The sequence below is a fragment of the Cupressus sempervirens genome, chromosome 6 (assembly GCF_028749045.1).
Source record: "Cupressus sempervirens isolate cs-2001-9-10 chromosome 6, ASM2874904v1, whole genome shotgun sequence".
Taxonomy (NCBI): Eukaryota; Viridiplantae; Streptophyta; class Pinopsida; order Cupressales; family Cupressaceae; genus Cupressus; species Cupressus sempervirens.
In genome coordinates, this window is record NC_143123.1 from 148,931,223 (window position 1) to 148,952,578 (window position 21,356).

Here is a 21,356-nt window from a genome sequence, read left to right on the forward strand (position 1 = left end):
TTATGGATCTAGAATGTAAGCAGCTAGGAAATTCTAAGAATATAACTCTATGAGTGAAACGCTAACATGCAAGTGTGCATGTAAATGTGTACAATATAAAACAAAAAAGGAAATATATGAAAATAAAATTGAATCATATCAAACCCTTAAGCCTAAAGTATTATATCCATCTTCACAATCCCTTTGCAACTCCATAGTGAATCACTTGTTGAATGCTTGATATGAAGAATATGGATGATAAACTTCCTTTTGCATTAAATACATGAGATCCATCCCTTTAACTTCACCTTTCAATTATTCTATGTTATATTGGGATGTCTATGCATGCTTGTATCTTTCTTCTATTCATGCCAAATGAGGCCAACTAATGACATTTAATAACAGATTTTTGAGATCACCCTTGTAGGAGTTGACTGCAATAGGTGAGAAACCATTTAATTTTTGAAATATAATTAAGAACCATAATCCAAGACCTCACAAGTATTGGTCAAACTAGTTAACCTACACTGGTATAGGTCAACCTAGTTGATGTATAATGGGCAAGGTACAAATTATGGGAAAGATCCCAAGATTCTAGAACTGTAAATGGTACATGTGTAAATATTGCTTTAAAGTTTGAGAAATTGACATTAGAAAATAAAATAAGACCGAGGAAGAGGAGAATGCATATAAATTATAACCTACCTCGATCCTTATAGAAGAGGGAAATGGGAAATCAAGGAGTATATGTTAGTTCTCACTCCAATTTTTCCTAGGAGAGAGAAAAAGAAAAGAAGTTAGTGTGCTTCAATGCAAGTGTATAATGCAAATATACTAAATAGGAGTTAAAGGTCATAAATTGTACATCTAATTTAACATGGTATATCACATAAAATATTATTTAAAATGCTAAATTAATTGAATATTGGCAGATTTTAATTTATTTATTTTATTTGATTTACTAGCTAATATGTCGTAGTTGAATTTCAAGTATTTGGAAGTGTCTCACATAATTTTTGAAAAGGGTCAATTAGTTTGTTAAATAATCTAATATGCTAACTTATAAGTCACTTTAAAAGTTAGGCAAAAGGGGATTTTTTACACTCAATTTGTAATTGTTGAATTATTAAATTGGAGAGTTTTCTTTGAAACCCTTTTTGAATATTTTATTAATTTGTTCATTGTGGGAGATTGGCTTATCAGATCATTGCTAGGATAGGCTTGTTGGATTTCTAGTCGGATTTCCCATCTTTTTCAGGGTTTTCATTATCTTCAAAAATCTCTCCATTTATTTCTTGTGTTCTTGGTTTCATGCTTTCTGTAAGAGGTAAGGTTTTCATTTTTAAAGTATTTTAGTTCATTTCTTCACATTTATTTGATTTTTAAATGATTGGAGCTTGAGAACTAGTGCTTTTCTCTATTTTTATGTGATTCCATAGCTGGATTGGTTGGGTATGTTTATTTATGTGAGTTTGAATTTTAAAATGTAAGTTTTTGTATGGTTTATGTAAGATGTTTTATTTTTGGGCATTTTTCTCATGCCTCAATTTACATATCACCTAGACTTGAGCTAGGATTTTGTGGCATAAGTTTGCATGATGGAAATGGATTTTCCTCTATGTTTTCATTCATCCTATGTTTTTACTTTGTGGTTTTTGGATTTTGTACTCCCAACAAGATGCCTAGTAAGTGTATTTTCTTACTTGGATGTTTTGATTGTGTTTCTAGAATCCAACTCTTCCATGTGGATTTATCATTATTTTACATGGAGTTGGTTATGCTCATCCAAAAGCACATATGTGTGCCAATGGTGAGATCTTTCAAGATCCAAACTCTTGAATTTAGGCAAGTTGAGTGTGTATTTATTTGGGGATAGTGTGGGGAACTTGCATTGCCTTATGGCACTTGTCATATGACAAGAAGGATACATAGGGTAGTAGGGTGGAGTGATCTCTCACGAGTACCCTAGCTTGTAAGTGGTCGACAAAAAAATGTGAGGAGGTTCTAACAAGTGAACCAAACTAAATGCATGGGTAATTAAAATTAACATAAGATAAGTGATATACACACCCATGTGATTGTTGAGCATCTTGAGAAAATCAATGTGAGGTTGTGGTGTTTGTATGGTCTCTAGTATTCTATGTAATTTGGTATGAGGACATGGTTTGAGGCCTTCCAAGGGACTTGAGTGACCATATCCCCATATATATTAGGCTAGTACAAGTCAAGCAATTACACTTCACTAAAATACCTACATATTTAGCTTTTGGAGTGTTCTGACGAGTGACCTAGTGTACTGCATTGCATTCATAATCATATTTGTACTTATATTATGCACTATTTGAATTGTGTGTAATGATTGGATGTTTATATCTTATGTAACTATGGTTAGGTCATTATCTCCATGAGCACAATAGGATGGGCCTACAAGTTCCACATAGTTGGGATGCTTTCCTACCTTAACCACTATTTGGGATCAGAGAATAAGGACAACTATCTTCTAGATTTCAGATTATGTGTGAACTATTCCTTCTTCTCTTGTCCTCTTGACTTCTATTTGTACTTTCACTCTTAATGCATATCCTTCTTTGTATCAAACTAATTATATATAGTGTTAGTTAGATATATCGCAGGTGTATTTATGTATTTTATCTAAAGGTGTGATTAAGTGCTTAGCTCCCCAATTCATGTGTATCTAGTACTCCCCAGCATGGAGGTTTCTTATCTTAGTTGACATTTTACTTATTTCCCACAATCAATAGTTCATTTTATTATATGATGAAGTATTTCATCACATGATAAAGGAATTTCATCATATTAGTTAGTGAGTCTCATCATATAATTAAGTATTTCATTAATTTATTACTATAGATTTATCTTTCCAATTTTGAGTACGTTGTCATTATGGAGTTTCATTGAACCAAATTATCATATCCAACTATGAGTAGCATTGTGTATTGTTTCATCATTCCATAGACAATAAGTACTTTTGTACAAGTTGAGAAAATTTGAGTTGGTGTTCTGGATACCCATTTTGGGAGACATACTTTCTCAATTTGGAATAGATCAAATATCAATCATCTTTAGCATAGTTAGAAGCTATTTCACATTCTCTATGCATCTATAATTAGAAATGAACTTAAATGGTTAATCACCTAGGAACTTTTAATTGTCAATGAAATGAATATCAAATTGGATGCCAGTGTAGTAATCAAAATTAAGCAAGTGTATGTTAATCACGTAGGTGGAAAATGGTAATCGTAGATTTGGGAACCATTGGTTCATTGTTAAGGTATTCCACATGCAATTATTTATCCATGATGTAGCTATTATTATATCCTTATTTAATTAAAGAAATATGTTAGTTTATGTTTATGCCTTGTTCCTAAGGATTCCCTTGCAGGGAATTGCATTATCCATTTTAAGTCTTTCCTATGATCTCATTTGTTCTCTTTCATACCTCTTTCTTCTATTTTAGTGAGAGTGTGAATGTGGACTCACACCCATGCTAAAGTGGGGTATGAACACACTCCTCAGTGTGTCCTATCCACATTTTTGCAGTCCCCATTTTAATGTGTATCCATTCTTTTATGCATTATAGGACTTTTCCTATCCATTTAATTTTGTTCTCCTAATTTAATTGATATAAGCCCTTAAATGTAGATTTGTCTTCTTTAATTATTTTGTTTAAGCATTATCTCTTGTGTAATTTTTCCCTATTATTAAGTGTAGCCTATTTCACATATTCCCCACTTATTATACCATAATTTAATGCACATGATTGGAATCCCCATAGACCATATTCACTCCTACGTAAAATTTGATCATTTTTTGCCTCATAAAGGGTAAACTGAAACATATGCGATGACCCAAGTTGCCTCATACATCAGGAAGCATGCCTCATAGGCTAACTTGGGCTCCAACTTGAAGTGGAGAAAGATATTATTATTTTGGGTGGTACAACATTTTGAATCTTTGTTGGCCTCCTTTAGTTTTCATTCCCCAAAATGGCCTTGAGAGGTATAAAAGAAATGTTGCCTTTCAAATTTTTGAGTTCCATAACTCAATGAAGCCAAGAAACCCTATCAAGCATCCAAAGAATCGAAGAGTCAAGGACCATATAACATGTCAAAAAATTCATCTATTCATGGAATTCTTATAAATGATCATGCCAGCATATCTTTTATGATGTCCTTTTAAGTCCTTTGTGTAGTCATGCCATGGCATCAACACTTGTGATCTCATTTCAAGAAGCACTTGCATTGTCATGGTATACAAAACTTATCAAGCTTTTTCCATTGACAATGTTCATCCTTTCCTTTTATGAAATTTCCATTCAATTTAAAATTAAATTATTATATAGGGGTTTCACTAAGGAAACCCATTTCTCCAAAAAATTACCTATTTTGTGTGCATGTAACAAGAGATAGAATTCCAATTTTAGCTACAAGAAGGTCTAACAAGCTGTTATAAATCCTTGGTGTTTTTCATCAACTTTTGGAAGTACAAGGGTGAATCCCACAAGCACAAATGACTCTAGTCATCTCCTACACTCTAGCTCATCTTTGGTAGACATTTTGGGGTACAATTTTATGTACATGTTAATATTTGTGTTAGATATTCAAATTCAATTTTAGAACTCATTCATTCGGTCTATTATTTCCTCAACCATCATTTCTTCTTTGAATCTACCTGTCTCCATTTTATAGAATCAACAATCTCTATAGGGAAGGAAAACCCTCACACTCGCTCAATGCTTAAGTCCTGATCTTAAGCCTGACAAGTTATTTTCCTTCCTAATTATTGATTGGGAAATAGGTCTAAATTTCCTAGACTCTCCATACAAGCTAGTGGGCCTTAATTTTCAGCTTACAACAACATATTTACTTTGTATCTATCTAAACATATTTTCTAAATCACCTTTTAGCTTTTCAATTTTCTATTCTATCTAGAACATGGGGTTTTTTGTTACAAATGGTTTGTCTAGGTACATTTGGCAATTGGAGATGAAGGATCTTATCACAAAAATAAACAACTTTGCAAACTATACGTATTAAGTCACAAGAAACTTTATCATACTCTACTCTTATACTATGAGAATTCTCTCATGAAGCTTTCATCTTCATGAGGTACACCTATGATAAAATATACACAATATCACTCTAATACCATGATAAAATTAAATAAGAATGAGCAAAAAGATAAAAATAACATTCAAAATAAACTTGCAATCTACTTAACAAAAGATTATAAACTATATAACTACAACAAAACAACATACTCACATAATCATGAAATTGACTAAAATAATAAAATTGGGGCTTATTTGATATCTAACCAAGATATTTATGTTTCACAACAAACTTTATCATTTCCTACTCCTATACTACAAGAATTGACTCAGAAAAAGCTTTCATGCTCCCACATCGAATCCCACTCTTAATATTATTATTGATAAAAGTAAATGAAAATAAATAGAAGCAAACTATCATCCAGCAAAAAAATTACATTCTATTTAACAAAAAGAAATGATTATGTTATATGAACTTCAAAGAAACATCACTTTTATTGAATAAACACAAAGCCAAGACTTATTTAATATCTATATAAGATACCTATAAGATTCATCTAGTAAACTTTATAGTTACTTACTCACGCATGTTTAATCTAGTTTTTCACTTCAACTAACATTGTTTAAATTTAATGTAATCACACTAGCACATACAGATATCCAATGTCATCTCCAACATAAACTCAATCTCTAATCCAAGGAAACACCTGAATGACTTTTCTTATCTACAACTCCCAAAATTAACTCTGAATCACACAAATTGGAGGCACCACTCTAGCACACGTAAATATAGAACGAGTAATTGTCTTCAACATTAATTAAACTTCTGATTCGATTCCAACTACACACTTGAACGACCTTGTTTATCCACAGTTAGCAAGCTTAACTTTTGAACTCCAAAACTGGGAACATCACAGGAGGTATAACCATCTCCCTGTAATTGGACACCTTCAACCAAAGGACACTTACAAACCCTTCCTCGGGAAGTATCCTACAACAATGAAAGCTCACGTCCTTTAGCATGCATCTAAAAAAACAATAGAGCTCATTTGCAGAGGGAAAAAAAAATTCCCTTTTATCTAAGCAAAACAAAAGTCTCTGTACCTCGCAGGCTGTTAGATTTGCCTTTTTGTCTTCCCAACATCCGCCATTGTTTAACAAACATTCATCTGTCTTCGTGTCTGATTTCAAAAAACGTTAAGATTCTTGATATGGTCAATAATTCATGTCCATCTCATCTAAGGCTACGCCACAAATATATAATTGCACTACGAAGTATCTCATCTTAGCCCAAACAGAGACTTTTAGACATTTGAAAATGTATAATCTCTAAAGCCTTTTTTTAACTGAATCTCACCATCATTAGAGCAGATTGCAGGTTGAATGATTTCCTCAAAAGCAGAACAAATTGCTTTCAAGACACTTCCTCTGTCAAGTGTTCCTGCAGTGAGAACATGTGAGCATCTCACAATTATACTCGTGTATATCCAAGAACAGAAATAGCATACTTAAAATAATAATTTGAACCTCTATATTGCATGTCATTGATAAAAAGGCTGGGTATTATTGTGACAGCACCAGGAGATCCCCATCTGATCTAAGAAATCCACAGAAAAAGAGAAATTAGGAAAATAATTGATAGCCAATTTTGACAAATATTTCCCAAATAATTGTACTCTTGCAACTGAATAGAACTTTTCACAACAAATAGATTAACTCGTAAACTAACCTGTGCCTCTTGCTCAGCTTCCATAACAAAGTTTTCTACATCTGCATTTGGATCTCCCATGCATTTTTCAATCTTCTTGCCATCCAAACCTGCCAAAAACCAGTTTATGACAATGAAGAGATCATCTAACCATTTTCTTAACACCTATTTCTATTAAAACATTACTAGTAAGTTTTGACAATCTATAAGAATTTTTCAGTTGTGTATTTGAAATCGATTGTGTAAAGATTTTTCATCAATATTTTTTATTACATTATATGATATATCATTAGAATGAAAGAGAGAAATAGATTAAATATTGCATCTGATATCTTAAATGTGTTTCTTTCATCCTAATGATGAATTAAAAGTGTGATCCAAAACATTGAATGATTTCAGAAGCACAAATGAGAATTCCATTAAAACAATCATTCAAGACCTTCATCTGATACAAATTGAAGGAAAACAGAAAATGGGTACCTAAAGATTTGATGATACTATCAGCAAAGTCTCTGATATATTTCTCCCCGGTAATATGACACCTTGTATTGAGATCAGTGACATAATCCCACCAAACCCATGGTCTGTTATCTTCTTTTGCAACATGAAAGACACACAATTGTCTCAGATTTTCAATCACCACATCTTTCCCAGCAAACCCCAAACCAAATCGCCCTTCAAAATCAGGTGCACAATATCTTCCATTATTAATACATTGAGCTTCGCACTGCCTGCTCAAAGTAAAGGCCTCAGGGCACCGCAAAGTGATATAGTGTGGGGTGAACTGTGAGTACCCATTCTTCTCAAGAATTTGAGCAACTCCTTTGAAATTCTTTAAGAACTTCATCTGCATTTCAGACGTCAATCCCCAGTTATGATTGTCATTTATCCACAACTCATACTCCACACGTTCATCTGTGGGTGGAACAAAATCTCTCCAGTACAAATTAATATTGACCATATTCCCCTTACCAATAGCATTTTTCAGTTTGTCACCTAAATACTTCTCGATGAATACAGAGGGAATAGTGATATTCTGTTCATAAGCTGAACCACCTTCATGAGGCGAATCCATAGTTATCAAAGGTTCTTCCTTGTCATCAGCAACAAGGACAGCCGCTGCCCCAGCTTCCTGAGCATTCCAGGCTTTCAAAGCAAAATAGCAATCTGCAATGGAAGTGCAGAAGGCTCAATTCAGATAAAATAAATAGAATATTCAGTCTTAAAATCAAACAAAGAGAATAAAATGTAGTAGTTTACCATTTAAATAAAATAAAAAGAATAAAATGCAGTGTCACATGATCAAGCATGTCAAAAGCATTGAAGACAGGGCTAAAAATACTTTCATACATCCAACAAATCTGTCTTCAAAGCAGTTTAAGAGAATGCACTTTAGTATATATATATATATATATATATATATATATATATATATATATATATATATCACATTATAAAATGAGATGTTAGTTTTTGTCCCCATTCCTATAGATCTTATGGTGGACAAACTAATGAAAACAAGAAAAAGAAAAAGAAAAAGTTCTATATCTACTCATATGATGGGTACTGATTAATAAATTACAGAAACAGTAAATGGTAGGAGAATTATGTTATACTTTATCTGATTTAATATTATCTATAAACATTTTACAATAGAAAAAAGTGGTGAAATGTGTTAAATTTAATACTGGTTTTTATCTTATATTTAATAGTCATTAATAAATGAAAATAATATATAATATTAATCTATTAAAAAGAAAATAATATATAATATTATGATAATAAACATAAATTTTATTTAAAATAGACACTTAAGATATATGTATATTAGTATATTTGATATATTATTACTTGTAAGTTGTATTATTTATGTTACAATAATTTTATTTAATAAATATATGTTTATGTTTAAAATTTTATTTATATCAAGTTTAAAATTATATTTATGTTTCTTAATTTATAATTATAATTTATTTATTTTTAATCAATTAAAATTTGTAGATCTTCATTTAAACTATAACCATTAAATTCTTAATTTTATTAACAAATAAAAATATATCTGAAATTAACAAATCCAAATAGTTCCTTTTTTTATTCATAATTATTTGAGTAGCTTCTTCATGGAAATAGAATAGAAAAAAATACATTTCATAGAAGGAAAGTCATATAACATATTAAGACCAATCAACTTGTCAATTAACTATCCATCCATTCTCCCTTCTAAAATAAGCCACAACTCAATTTTGTATTTATTAATAATTCTAATTGGAAAATTCTTGGGTAATGGCCATTCTTAAAAATATGATGAGTATGATGGTCATGGTTAACATAGAGGAAATGGGCACAAATTCCCAACAACACTCAATTTTTGTATACATATCCAAAATATATTTATAGGGAAAGTAAAGGACCTAAGATTTATCTATATTCAATTTACCTTGGTATCATAGGTACCACAATACATTGGCAAAAAATATTTTCATACAACACAATAACTAGAAACGTTCTTACACACACAACCATTACACTAGTAGTACACTTAAAAATACCACAATCTTACCTTATCCCATGTCTTAGTATTGTTATTCTATACATCTAGTAAATAATTCTCGACATAACAAAGTATTGTTCACACAAAATCTTTTCCTTCTATCAACATTGACATAATAGTTTTAAAAATGTTATTCATAAAATAAAGGACTAACATCAACCACAAACTACTACACTAATTAAAGATTATTACATAATCACAAAATAACTAATATAATATTCTTTTTAAAACCCATCATATCATCGCTATATTAGGTATTATAAGTCAATGTATAAACCTAACTCCCAAAAGGTACATTTCCATGCAGATAATAATTTTGCTTTGACCACCAATCATAATTATAAAATTAAATGCATGTCGATAAATATTGATATGTTTTTATTAAGGTAAGTTGGGGCTTTTATAGGATCCAAAGCCTATTATAAGAAAAATAACAAAGTTATCTAGGAGGTAACCATAGTTAGGATTAGACAACATTTGAAACAAATTTAGGCACCTTCACATATTTATTTCTTCTTTCTCCTAAAGTCCAACTAGGGTTATTGTCGAGGAACAAGAAACCCCTTCAAAAGCCCCAACTAAGGATACATCATAAATAGAAGATGACAGGATAGTAGAAACACTATATTAGCATAGCATCATCTTTAAGAACAATAGCATTATTGGAAGTAATAGATTTAGCCCAACTTGATAAAATATCAAAGAAACACCAAGAGAGTTGTAATCTTACAAACATGGTAATTTTTTATTTGGAAAAAGAGGGGTAAAAATTTATTAAGATAGAAAGGAATACAACAAGGAGAGCTCAACAAGGAGCTCGATCTTGAGCAACAAGATCATCAAATTCTTACACCATCTCAAAGAAAAGTTGACTCCCATCCATAATATTCCAACTCAGATCATGACTAGAAGCCCATTTGGCTAAACAATCAGCAGCTTTGTTCCATTCACAAGGAATATACATGAACCTAATGAATTGAAAAGAGGTAGAGAAGAGAATAATCTGATTAACAATAGTGGCTAGCTGCCAACTAACATCCTCAAGCTCCTGTGAAGAGAGCAAGTTCACCACCACCTAGGAATCAGACTCACAGATAATCTTACTCCATCCCTGCAAGCAACACTATTCCACAACATATAAAATAGCCTGAGCTTCCATGAGATTGTTAGTGAAATCACCCTTATGAACTAAGAAAAAGAATTTAACATCACCAGAACTACAACAAGCCACTCCCCCAATACCAGCAGGGCCTAGATTCCCTCGGGAAGAAACATCAGTGTTAATTTTCAGAACGCCATAGGGAGGAGGAGTCCAATGCCCATCCTAATTTACATGACCCTTCCTCTGATGTTGAAGCTACCTGGACATAGAAGGAAACCTTTGAGCTCTAGCCCCATCCTAAAGATGAAAATTGAGGCGATTGCATATAGAAAGATCAACCGGATCCATACCCCCATCTAGCTCACACTTCACATGAATAGTTTCCTGAAGAGAATGTGAGATCTTCCACCAAAGATGCAAAACACCAAGCCGAACATCATGGAATATTCGATGATTCCTCTCCAACCATATCTGCCAAAGGAAGAATGATGGGCCAACAATCCAAGCAACATGGAGAGGAGAAGACTTGGAGGGAGCACTTCCCAAGCGGGCCCAGAACTTAGGCAAAGAGGAAGAATGCCTACAAGAGCAACCCCAAGCACTCCACCAAAGGTGCTAGCAATGGAAGAACATATGGGAGATAGACTCCTCCCTATTACCACACAAAAAACAAAAAGAGGGGCCCTGAAATCCACGTTTACAAAGATTATCCCATGTAAGACAACGGTTGTGAGCCACTAGCCACATGAAAAAATTACACTTGGACCAAGAGACTTTATTCCAAACTTGCTTCCACCAAGGGACCTCAACATCCCCAAATAATTGTCTAGTTATTTCCTGATACCCAGCAGAGACATGATATTTACCAGATAAGGTACCAACAACTTAGAAACAACTACTTTATTGGTTTTAATCAACTTAGTCTAACAATCAACAACTAGAAAAATAACAAAATTATTCTTAATGCCAACATGATTTGAAGTGGAAAAGTGAGATTGAAATGGAGTCAAAGCAAGAGTGGAGGGCTCAAAAGCCTCTATATCACTTGATTTATATAGGAATATTGTAATATTACTTGTTTAGAGAATTAGTTCACCAAGAACAAGTGGAATTATGAGAGCCACAAGAAATACCAAAGATCAAATGCCTCGTAGAAAAAAAAAATATAGATATTCAAAAAATGAATTCCCTCACAGTTAACCAATTAGGTCCAAGAATGGTCATTTACTGGTAAAAAATATTACTTGGGAGATATTTAGACAAATTAATATCTACTAGGATATAAGAAAAGAAGGTATAGGAGAAGTTAGAAGTATCACCATCCACCCATAGAAAATGACAAAAGGTATTTATAATCATTTCATAGGAATATTTACACCCAAATTATAAGGGGAGACCCAATTGTATCCAAATAAGGGGACACTTAAATTGATTCCTTAAGAGGGTTTTAAGAGAAAGATGATAAAACAAGAGAGGGAGGATGTGAGCCCCGTAAAATATCACCTACCTCAAGAAAAAAATTTGTTTCATTAAAATAAATAAAAAATACAACAACAATAAACCTCTGATACATGAATATATCTTCATCTTATTGTACGCTAGAAGGAACCAATTGTAAAGATTGAGTGATTTAAATCAAGTAGTGATGGACTTCAAAAACAAAACAAGAAGATTGTTTCATTATCATAGGAAAAAAAATTATTATCTATCACCTCCTAGTCCAAAACCACCATGGAAGAGATAAGGAACCATGAAAGGGGCACATACCTATAAACATGGGTCTTAGCCTGAGAGGAGGTCATAAATATTTTACTCTATAAATTAACATAGGTTTGTTGATGGGAGGTGGAGGAGGTCTACATGGATTATCAAGTTGGGAATAGGAACATGAGGGAGGGTTTAACATATGACAAGAACACAATGACCTAATATGTAACAAGAGGGTGAGTAGGCAACAAATAAATAATGATTATTTTTTGAAAAAATAATTATTTATTTATCTAGTAAATATAGAAGTGACTTCGAAACATACTCTTAAGAAAATGTCTCAAAAATCTTTAAAAACTTGTATAACATTGACTAAAAGAGTTATTTTACTCTATAGTCAAATATTCTACAGAAAAAAAAGCACCCACATATCTTTAGATGTAGGGATTTAAATATTGGCTTCCCACCTTAACATTGTAAAGGAATATGTGTTGTTCAACTCACAATATACTTGTAATGTATAATATAATAAATGTAGTTATGGTGTGTCTAGTAAATTTGCACAAATGTGTACATCACACACATTAGATACTCTTGGGGATCTTGTGTGTTATATGGAACATAAAATAGAAAATGTAAAGCCTATATATAATATACATTTAGATGTATTAGGGCATTGAAATTTTTGAGCTTTAATTTTAATAAAGTTGAACACGATGAAAAAAATTAAACTCCTTGATACATCTTGGTGTATTTTAGATACAGGTTATATGCATGCTAGTAGTAGATATGAAATGCATAAACATTGAGTAAATTATTCTTATTAGGGCTGTGATTAGGGTTAACATTAAAGGCTAAGGTTTATATATCATGGTTACAATTGATATCATGGTCATGGTTAGTGTTAGGTTTAAATTTTTTTCAAGGTTCATTATTAAAATTGAGATAAGTGCTAGGGTTTGGATTAGGATTTAGGATATAGAATAGAGTAAAGATTATAAATTTAGAGTCTTAATTAGTTTTAGGTTTTAGGTTATGTTTAAGATTGAGGTTTAGCATTTAAGGTTAATATTATGGTCTGAGAAAGGGTCTACATCATGTTTAGTGTTGTCATTAGGTTTTGTCCAATTAGGGTTAGGGCTAGGTTAGGATTTGGGGTTGATGGTTGGGATTATCATTAGTGTTAGTGTTTACATCATGATAAAAATTATGCTTAGGGTTATATTTGAATATCTAGGTCATGGTTAAGTTTACTATTGTAAATATGGGTCATGATTTGGTGTTGATAATTATGATCATTACGATTAGTGTTTACATCATAAGTAATATTATGATTATAGGTTTTTTATTAGGGTAACGGATTACAAATTAAGGTTAAGGATGAGGATCATTATTTTAATTAAGTAAAATAGGTTTTAACAAATGTCTGAAACCCCACAGTAAACAAGATAATACCGTATTAAAGTCTAGAACATAAAGGAGAATAGTAAAAAACTATAGGCCAAGGAAGGCCACTAACCAGACCTAAGAAAAAATAGCCTCTAAAAGAGTAGGCAAGCCCAACCAAACTAAAAACCAAGGGGAAAAAATAGAAAAGCCAAGGGAACAAATCAGGGCATCGTTTCTTTGACCAACTCAACTGTCTTGAGCTCCAGATTTTCCATGGTCTCTGCTACTTCAATCATCAATTGATTGTCATTTGGAGTGCCCTCCCTATCCCTCTTCCTCTTTTTCGGTCTCTCTTTATTGCTTGGGCTTTCATCTAGGGGGTTGACATCCACTTTAGGAACTCTATTTTCCTCATCGACTATATCAACTTTCCTATCTGTACTAACCTCCATCATCACTTGCATTTGTTTGATATTATCATTTAAGCCTTTGATAATATTAAGACTCTAGTAGAATGTGAAGAGTGCACTCCATCCTATTTAATCTCTTATCCATCTCAGTAACCCTGGTTTCTAGAATGCTAATTTTGCTAGACTCATCATCTCCTTACTTCCTTTCTAGCCCCTACATTCTATTCTTTAACTCCTCAGTTTCTTTGAAAATCCACTTGATTGATTGGAAGTTATCCACCATGTTGTTGCGGGCATTGTTGAGGAGATTCATCCCTAGCTCCCTAACATTGTCACTAAGAACCACCATTTTTGGATCAATAAGTTCCTCCAAAGGGATTTTACCATCATTTACCTCTAAGACCTTAGGTTGAATAGTCTCTCTAACAATGCCCATTTTTGTAGTCTTAGACTTGAAGTTCCTCCAAATTATTTTCCTACCCTTGGAGCTGAAAGATATGGCAGTTTTCTCCTTACCATAATCCTCATTTCTAACCTCCTAGGCATTGGGAGTTGTCTCCTCACCCCTACCAGAATCTTGATCAACTTCAATTTTAGTTCCCCTTCTCCTCTTTTCCAGGCATTCCACCTTCCTACTTGATCTGATGGACGGATCTAGACTAATTGTAGTATTGAATGCTTAAATAAAATCAAATTAGTGGAAGTCTTAATACATTTATCATAAATGAAATCAAAACTTAAGATGAGAAATAGAATTGAGAGAAAAGAAGATAGAAAGTGCAAACAAAGTTTGATTTCGAAGTTCGCCACAAACGTGACTATGTCTCCGGGTCGGCTCCAATAGAGTATGACCGATCTGATTAATCTCCAAAAATCAATTACAATTATACACCAAGAAGACCATTTCTTCTAGCACTTCGATAGCATAAAAATACTTCGAAGTACGAAAATGGCTCCAAAAAATCTCCCTATTCCTTTAAAAAAAACTTCACCAAGAGCAATTTCTCTCCAAGTCTTCTTTAATTTTTGTTGCCTCAAATGACATCCTACCCCCCTTTTTATTCAAAATAATTGGCTTAAATTGGCTCAAAACTAATTAAGGGTATAAAACAAAACATCCCCATCGAATAACCCCATTTGCCATTTTTACATTTTGGCATTTATATAATTTTAGGGGTTAATGTTGTTAAAAATAACAAATAAATCTATTTTAAGGGGGCTCCGTTGTTTGATACAGGTTAAATAACACATCTGCCATGCATTTAACAAGCCACATCAATGGTGTATTGGCATGTAGCTATTTTAGGGGTGGCCAGGTTGAGGGTTCAACTCCCACCTATGCATCTTTTCAAATGGCTTTGGTGGCATTCATAGTTTAAATAAAAAATCTGCTACAAAGTTGTTAAAAGCTCCACGTGGTCTAGTGGCAAGGAGGGAAAGTGGTAAATGGGAGGTTGGAGGTTCAAACCTCTTTAATGAATTTTTAAACCACCAAATTTGAGCTTGAGGTGCCATGTGACAATATTTTATTTGCTCATATTTTTGACATGTGTCATCACTTGAGCTGCTGATATCATGATGCCATCATCACTATTACATTTTGCCTCCAAAATTCAAACGGCCATAACTTTCACATATGAAGTCCGTTTTTGACGAAACGAACATCGTTGGAAAGCTCTCATTAGGCTCTTCATTTTGAAATCCATTGTTGACCACTTTTGAGATGGTCTGATTTCACCCCTTATCTAGCCCTCTGGTCTACCTGTTGACCAAAACTTTGATCGAGCATAACTTGCACAAATGGACTCCTTTTTGCTCCATTCAAGTTGCATTGGAATCAAGACACTGAGATCTTTTTGATGGTGCCAAAATATGGAGATTTTAGGACACTTCAATTTTCACTGAAATTATCCATCAGATCAGGCCTCCCCACTGAAGACCTTTTGGACCTCCAAAAGTGACATTTACTCTGACATTAAGTGAGGACTTGGCCTCCCCACTTGTCCTATATCATCTGTACATCTGAATACCTGGCTCACAAGCACAATGAAGATTGCAACAACATTGTTGATTATAAACATTATTCTATCACTTCCATAAGCATCTACATCAATTGTCGTAGCCACTAACCAACAAACATTGACTAGCATCAAGCTGAACAATAATGTAGAAATGAAAGAAAATAAATCAACAACATATCAATCCTTCACAATAGAAACATTTTTACCCAAGGAACCATCAATGCTTTCAATCATCATTACCTCATGCTGTACTGTGGGTACATCCTGCAACATTTGACCCTAGTTAGCTATTCCAAGTTCAAGTGTAGAGCCACCTGTACTGACAGACATAAGAGTTAACTCTTTACTTGCATTAATTACCCTCTTTAACTACCCTGTGTTTGCAAAAGAATGATCAGTCTTACTCTTGTGAGAATGTACAATATACTAAATGCCATCTTTAAACAAGTGATAATGATTCTTTTCCCTGTAGAAAATTGCTTTTCTATCATAAAGATAAGGGCTACCAAGCACTATCCCATAGATATCTAGTGGAACCACATCAAACTGTACTTTATCCACAAACTGACTAGTGATTGCAAATCTTAAGGTGCATTGTCTTGTTACTTGCAACTTATCATTTTCACAAATCCAGCCTAGTGGATAAGGTTTCTTATGTAATGTGGTTTTCAATCCCAAGTTCCTCACAATACTTTCTAAAATCAAGTTCACTTGAGAACCACTATCTATGAGTGCATCAATTTTAGTGTTATTAGCAACAACCCTTAAATGAAACAACTCGTTCCTTTTCTTATCTTTAAAGAAATCATTAACTGTAGAAGTAGAAGCACAACTAGCAACTGAAACACTAGAAATAGGAGCTTTACCTTTTAAAACCATAGCTATTATCTTAGTCTCATCATCTAAATCTGAACCAAGATCCATAACAACATTTGTGGCTTTCTCCTTACTTTTTTATTTTTGATCACATTTCTGGGCCCACTTATGTTTCAGTTCAAGATGCAACTTCCAACAATGTTCTTCATCATGACCCTTCTTGTCACAATGAGTGCAAGAAAGTTTCTCATCCTTCTTGACTGTAGCTGCCTTCTTTCCTTTCTCTGTCTCTGCATTCTTAGATGATTTCTTTACATCATTATCAAACTTATCAACAAAAGATCCTTTACCCCTTGACTCTAAGTGTATAGCTTGAACAAACACTTCATCCAAATTACAAGGGTTCAATACCAAAATAGAATGTATAGTGTAGGAATGAAGACCTCCTATGTACTTCAACAAAGTATCCTAGGTGTACAAAGGAACATTCAAAGCAATAGCCCTTTTCCTAAATTCATGGGTGTACTCTTGGACAGTTTGATCTTTCCCTTGCCTAAACATTTGCCAATCCATCATTAACTATTGCATATGTCCTAAGGGATAAAACTACTTCTTAAGAGCATTAACAAACTCTTCCCAAGTTAAACTGACTCTACCATGTTGTGAAACTTCTACCTTAGTCTTACTCTCCCACCAGGTTAAAGCTGTACCTCCTAATCAAAGAGTAGCTAATTGAATCTTATCAACATCATCTAATAGGTTCTGGACTCTATAGTAGACTTCTACTTGCTGAATCCAATCATCCAATTTTTTAGCATCAAGTTCACCACAATACTTAGGCAAGTCAAATTTTACATCTAGTTTGATCTTAGGCTTATACCCACTCTGGAAAGGATTAGAAGAAGTAGAATGAGGAGAAGAGGGAGAAGAAGGAGAAGATGATGAAGAAAAAGATAGAGATTCAGGAGGGTCACTACCACCTCCTACTCCTTTGGCTTTTTTATTCTTTAATGAGGATTTTGCTTCCTCCTTCTTCTTAGCTTTATTTTCCTTTCTCAATTGTCGTTCGTATCTCTCTTGGAGAAGAATGTCCACCTTAGCCTTCATCTTGAGGAACACTCTTCGAAATTCTTGCTCACTAATCTCATTAGGAACCTTCATTCCAGAAATAGACATTTTCAAAAATATTCTTCACTTCTTGATCTCAAGATTAAATTCTTCAAGCTTGCCTTTGCCCTTTTGAATCCTAGATCTTGTTAGCATTCAAGAAAACAACTGCAATAATAGTCAACTGAGCTTTGATACCACTTGATCTGATGGATGGATCTAGACTAATTGCAGTATTGAATGCTTAAATAAAATCAAATTAGCCGAAGTCTTAATACATTTATCATAAATGAAATCAAAACTTAAGATGAGAAATAGAATTGAAAGAAAAGAAGATAGAAAGTGCAAACAAAGTTTGATTTCAAAGTTTGCCAAAAATGTGACTACGTCTTCGGGTCGGCTCTAATAGAGTACGACCGATCTGATTAATCTCTAGAAATCAATTACAATTATGCACCAAGAAGACCATTTATTCTAGCACTTTGATAACATAACAATACTCCAAAGTACAAAAATGGCTCCAAAAAATCTCCTAGAAAATCCTCCCTATTCCTTTAAAAAAAAACTGCACCAAGAGCAATTTCTTTCCAAGTCTTCTTTAATTTTCGTTGCCTCAAATGACATCCTACCCCCCTTTTTATACAAAATAATTGGCTTAAATTGGCTCAAAACCAATTAAGGGTATAAAACAAAACATCCCCTTCGAATAACCCCATTTTCCATTTTTACATTTTGGCATTTATATAATTTTAGGGGTTAATGTTATTAAAAATAACAAATAAATCTATTTTAAGGGGGCTCCGCTATTTGATACAGGTTAAATAACACATTTGCCATGCATTTAACAAGTCACATCAGTGGTGTATTGGCATGTAGCTATTTTAGGGGCGGCCAGGTTGAGGGTTCAACTCCCACCTATGCATCTTTTCAAATGGCTTTGGCGGCATTCATAGTTTAAATAAAAAATCTGCTGGAAAGTTATTAAAAGCTCCATGTGGTCTAGTGGCAAGGAGGGAAAGTGGTAAATGGGAGGTTGGAGGTTTAAACCTCCTCAATGAATTTTTAAACCACCAAATTTGAGCTTGAGGTGCCATGTGGCACTATTTTATTTGCTCATATTTTTGACACATGTCATCACTTGAGCTGCTGATATCATGATGACATCATCACTATTACATTTTGCCTCCAAAATTCAAACGGCCATAACTTTCACATATGAAGTCCGTTTTTGACGAAATGAACACCGTTGGAAAGCTCTCATGAGGCTCTTCATTTTGAAATCCATTGTTGACCACTTTTGAGATGGTCTGATTTCACCCCTTATCTAGCCCTTTGGTCTACCTATTTACCAAAACTTTGACCGAGCATAACTTGTACAAACGGACTCCTTTTTGCTCCGTTCAAGTTGCATTGGAATCAGGACCTTGAGATCTTTTTGATGGTGCAAAGACCTAGAGATTTGAAGACACTTCAATTTTTACTAAAATTATCCACCGGATCACTACTAGTCCAGAACTTGCTAGTACCCTCCTCTTTCACACCAGTCTCCTCTCCATATCGATCCCCTCATCCTCTTTATTATAATCCTTAATTGAATTAAACTTAGACTTGGAACTTTTACCTGTCGAGCCTTTCCCAGTCTTTTTCTTCTTGTTCTTGCCCAAATTCTTAATTATCTTGGCCACCTCCTCTTCATGATCTGAGTGGAGCCTTGTAATATCCTCAGTATCTAAAGGGAGATAGGAGCTTTCCATATCGTTTGAGGAATCCACTTTGTGGGTAATAGATCTACCATAGGTTTGAGCCTTGAAGTGCTCATAAATCAATAACAACATGCCCTCATGGAAATCTAGGTTAGCATACAATTTCCTATTATAACCCATGATATTCTTATTAATAGAGAAGAAGAGGTAGTATGGTATGGATATTTCTATGCCATACCTAAAGTGGTTAAGGATGAGAAAGTGATGGGTACAAATTCTATCATACCTAGTATCCAACATAATGTAAGAAATAATCACCTTCAGGATGAACCTTGAGATATTTCTAATTGAATCTGGTTCATATGACACTTCCATCTTCACTAGTTTTTCATCTCCTTAGCATTCTTAGCAAATTATTTCATTGCATTAAGGGAAGCTTTCTTGTCCCTAAAGAATTTGATTCCCTTGGTAGGGGAACCAGTGACCCTCACAATAATGCCTTCATTAAGCCAAAGGATCATTGTTAGGAATGTCGTTAATATCATACTAAATATTTAGGTGGAGTTAGGTTTTAAGATTAGGATATGGATTAGGATTATGGCTTTATGTTCTAGGCTTATATCATGGTTAGAGTTAGGGTTATGGATATGGTTTTTATTAGGGTAAGAGTTTAGGGTTAGGTTAAGGGTTAGGAAAAGTGTTTAGCCTTGTAGTATGGTTAGGATTAGGGTTTAGTTTAGGGTTTGGATTATGACATTGTTAAGGATTGGGACTATGATTTAGGATAAGGGTTTACATGATTGTTGGTATTGTCATTAAGATAAAAATTTGGGGTTATGTTAAGATTAAACTATATAGTTTCAAATCAGGATAATCCTTAGGGTTAAGGTTTACATCATGGTTAATAGTATGGTCATAGTTTGGGTTTTGATTAGATTTAGGGTTGATAATAAGAATTATGATTAGGTTTGAGACTTTGAGATTAGGATTAAATACTATTATGGTTAGTGTTAGGGTTCGTTTCATTGTTAAATTATTATTGTTAGGTTTAGGATTAGGATCTAGTAATAAGTATTAATTTTACTACGTATAGGATTAGGACTAAGATCATAGCTTGGATTATGGTTTGTCTTAGGATTTATATCATGGTTGGAACTATAGTTAAGGTTTTAATTAGGATAATGGTTTATTGTTATATTTGGGAAAAGGGTTTAAATTTATTTCATGATTAGGGATAGGGTTGAATTTAAGAATTTTAGGTTCTGATATTATTTAAGATTATGATTATGGTAAGGATTAGGGTTTAGTGTTTGAGTTAGGGTTAGAAATTAGGATTAGAATTTATGGGGTTGGGGTTTATATCATGGTTAGTGTTATGGTTATTGTTTGGATTTTGACTATGAATAGGTTTAGAATTTGGATTTAGGGTTTAGGACAAGTATTACAATTAGGGTTATGGTTTACATTTGAAGTATTATTGTTAGTGTTACAGTTTAGGTTTGGGATGATGATTTGGGATTTTAAATTGAAATCATGCTTAGGTTTAGGATTTGTGCCTTGGTTGAAATTATTTTTAGGTGGGGGATATCTTTAGGTTTAGGGTTTTTGTTATGGTCTTGATTATGATTAGATTATGGTTAGAGTTAGGTTTTTGTGTAGATAGGTTAGGGTTATTATTATATTTTAGGGTTTAGTAATAGGATTATGATAAGGTTTGTGATCATGATTATCATTACTATTATGGTTAGGGTTAGTTTATTGATTAGGATTAGGATTTAGGGTTAGGTTTTTT

General features: G+C 33.3%; 1 protein-coding gene across 1 annotated transcript in view; it reads right to left on the reverse strand.

Annotated features, from left to right (window-relative positions):
• Positions 1-5,523: 5,523 nt before the first annotated feature.
• Positions 5,524-21,356, reverse strand: part of LOC149551670 (vacuolar-sorting receptor 1-like) — a 59,161-nt gene continuing 43,328 nt past the window's right edge. The window contains exons 3-8 of the mRNA XM_089789723.1: positions 7,239-7,925; positions 6,780-6,868; positions 6,578-6,647; positions 6,408-6,491; positions 6,155-6,231; positions 5,524-6,041 (exon numbers count right to left, since the gene is read on the reverse strand). Coding sequence (XP_089645849.1) covers positions 5,892-6,041; positions 6,155-6,231; positions 6,408-6,491; positions 6,578-6,647; positions 6,780-6,868; positions 7,239-7,925 — 1,157 coding nt within the window. The 3' untranslated portion in view covers positions 5,524-5,891. The remainder of the gene's footprint in view (positions 6,042-6,154; positions 6,232-6,407; positions 6,492-6,577; positions 6,648-6,779; positions 6,869-7,238; positions 7,926-21,356) is intronic.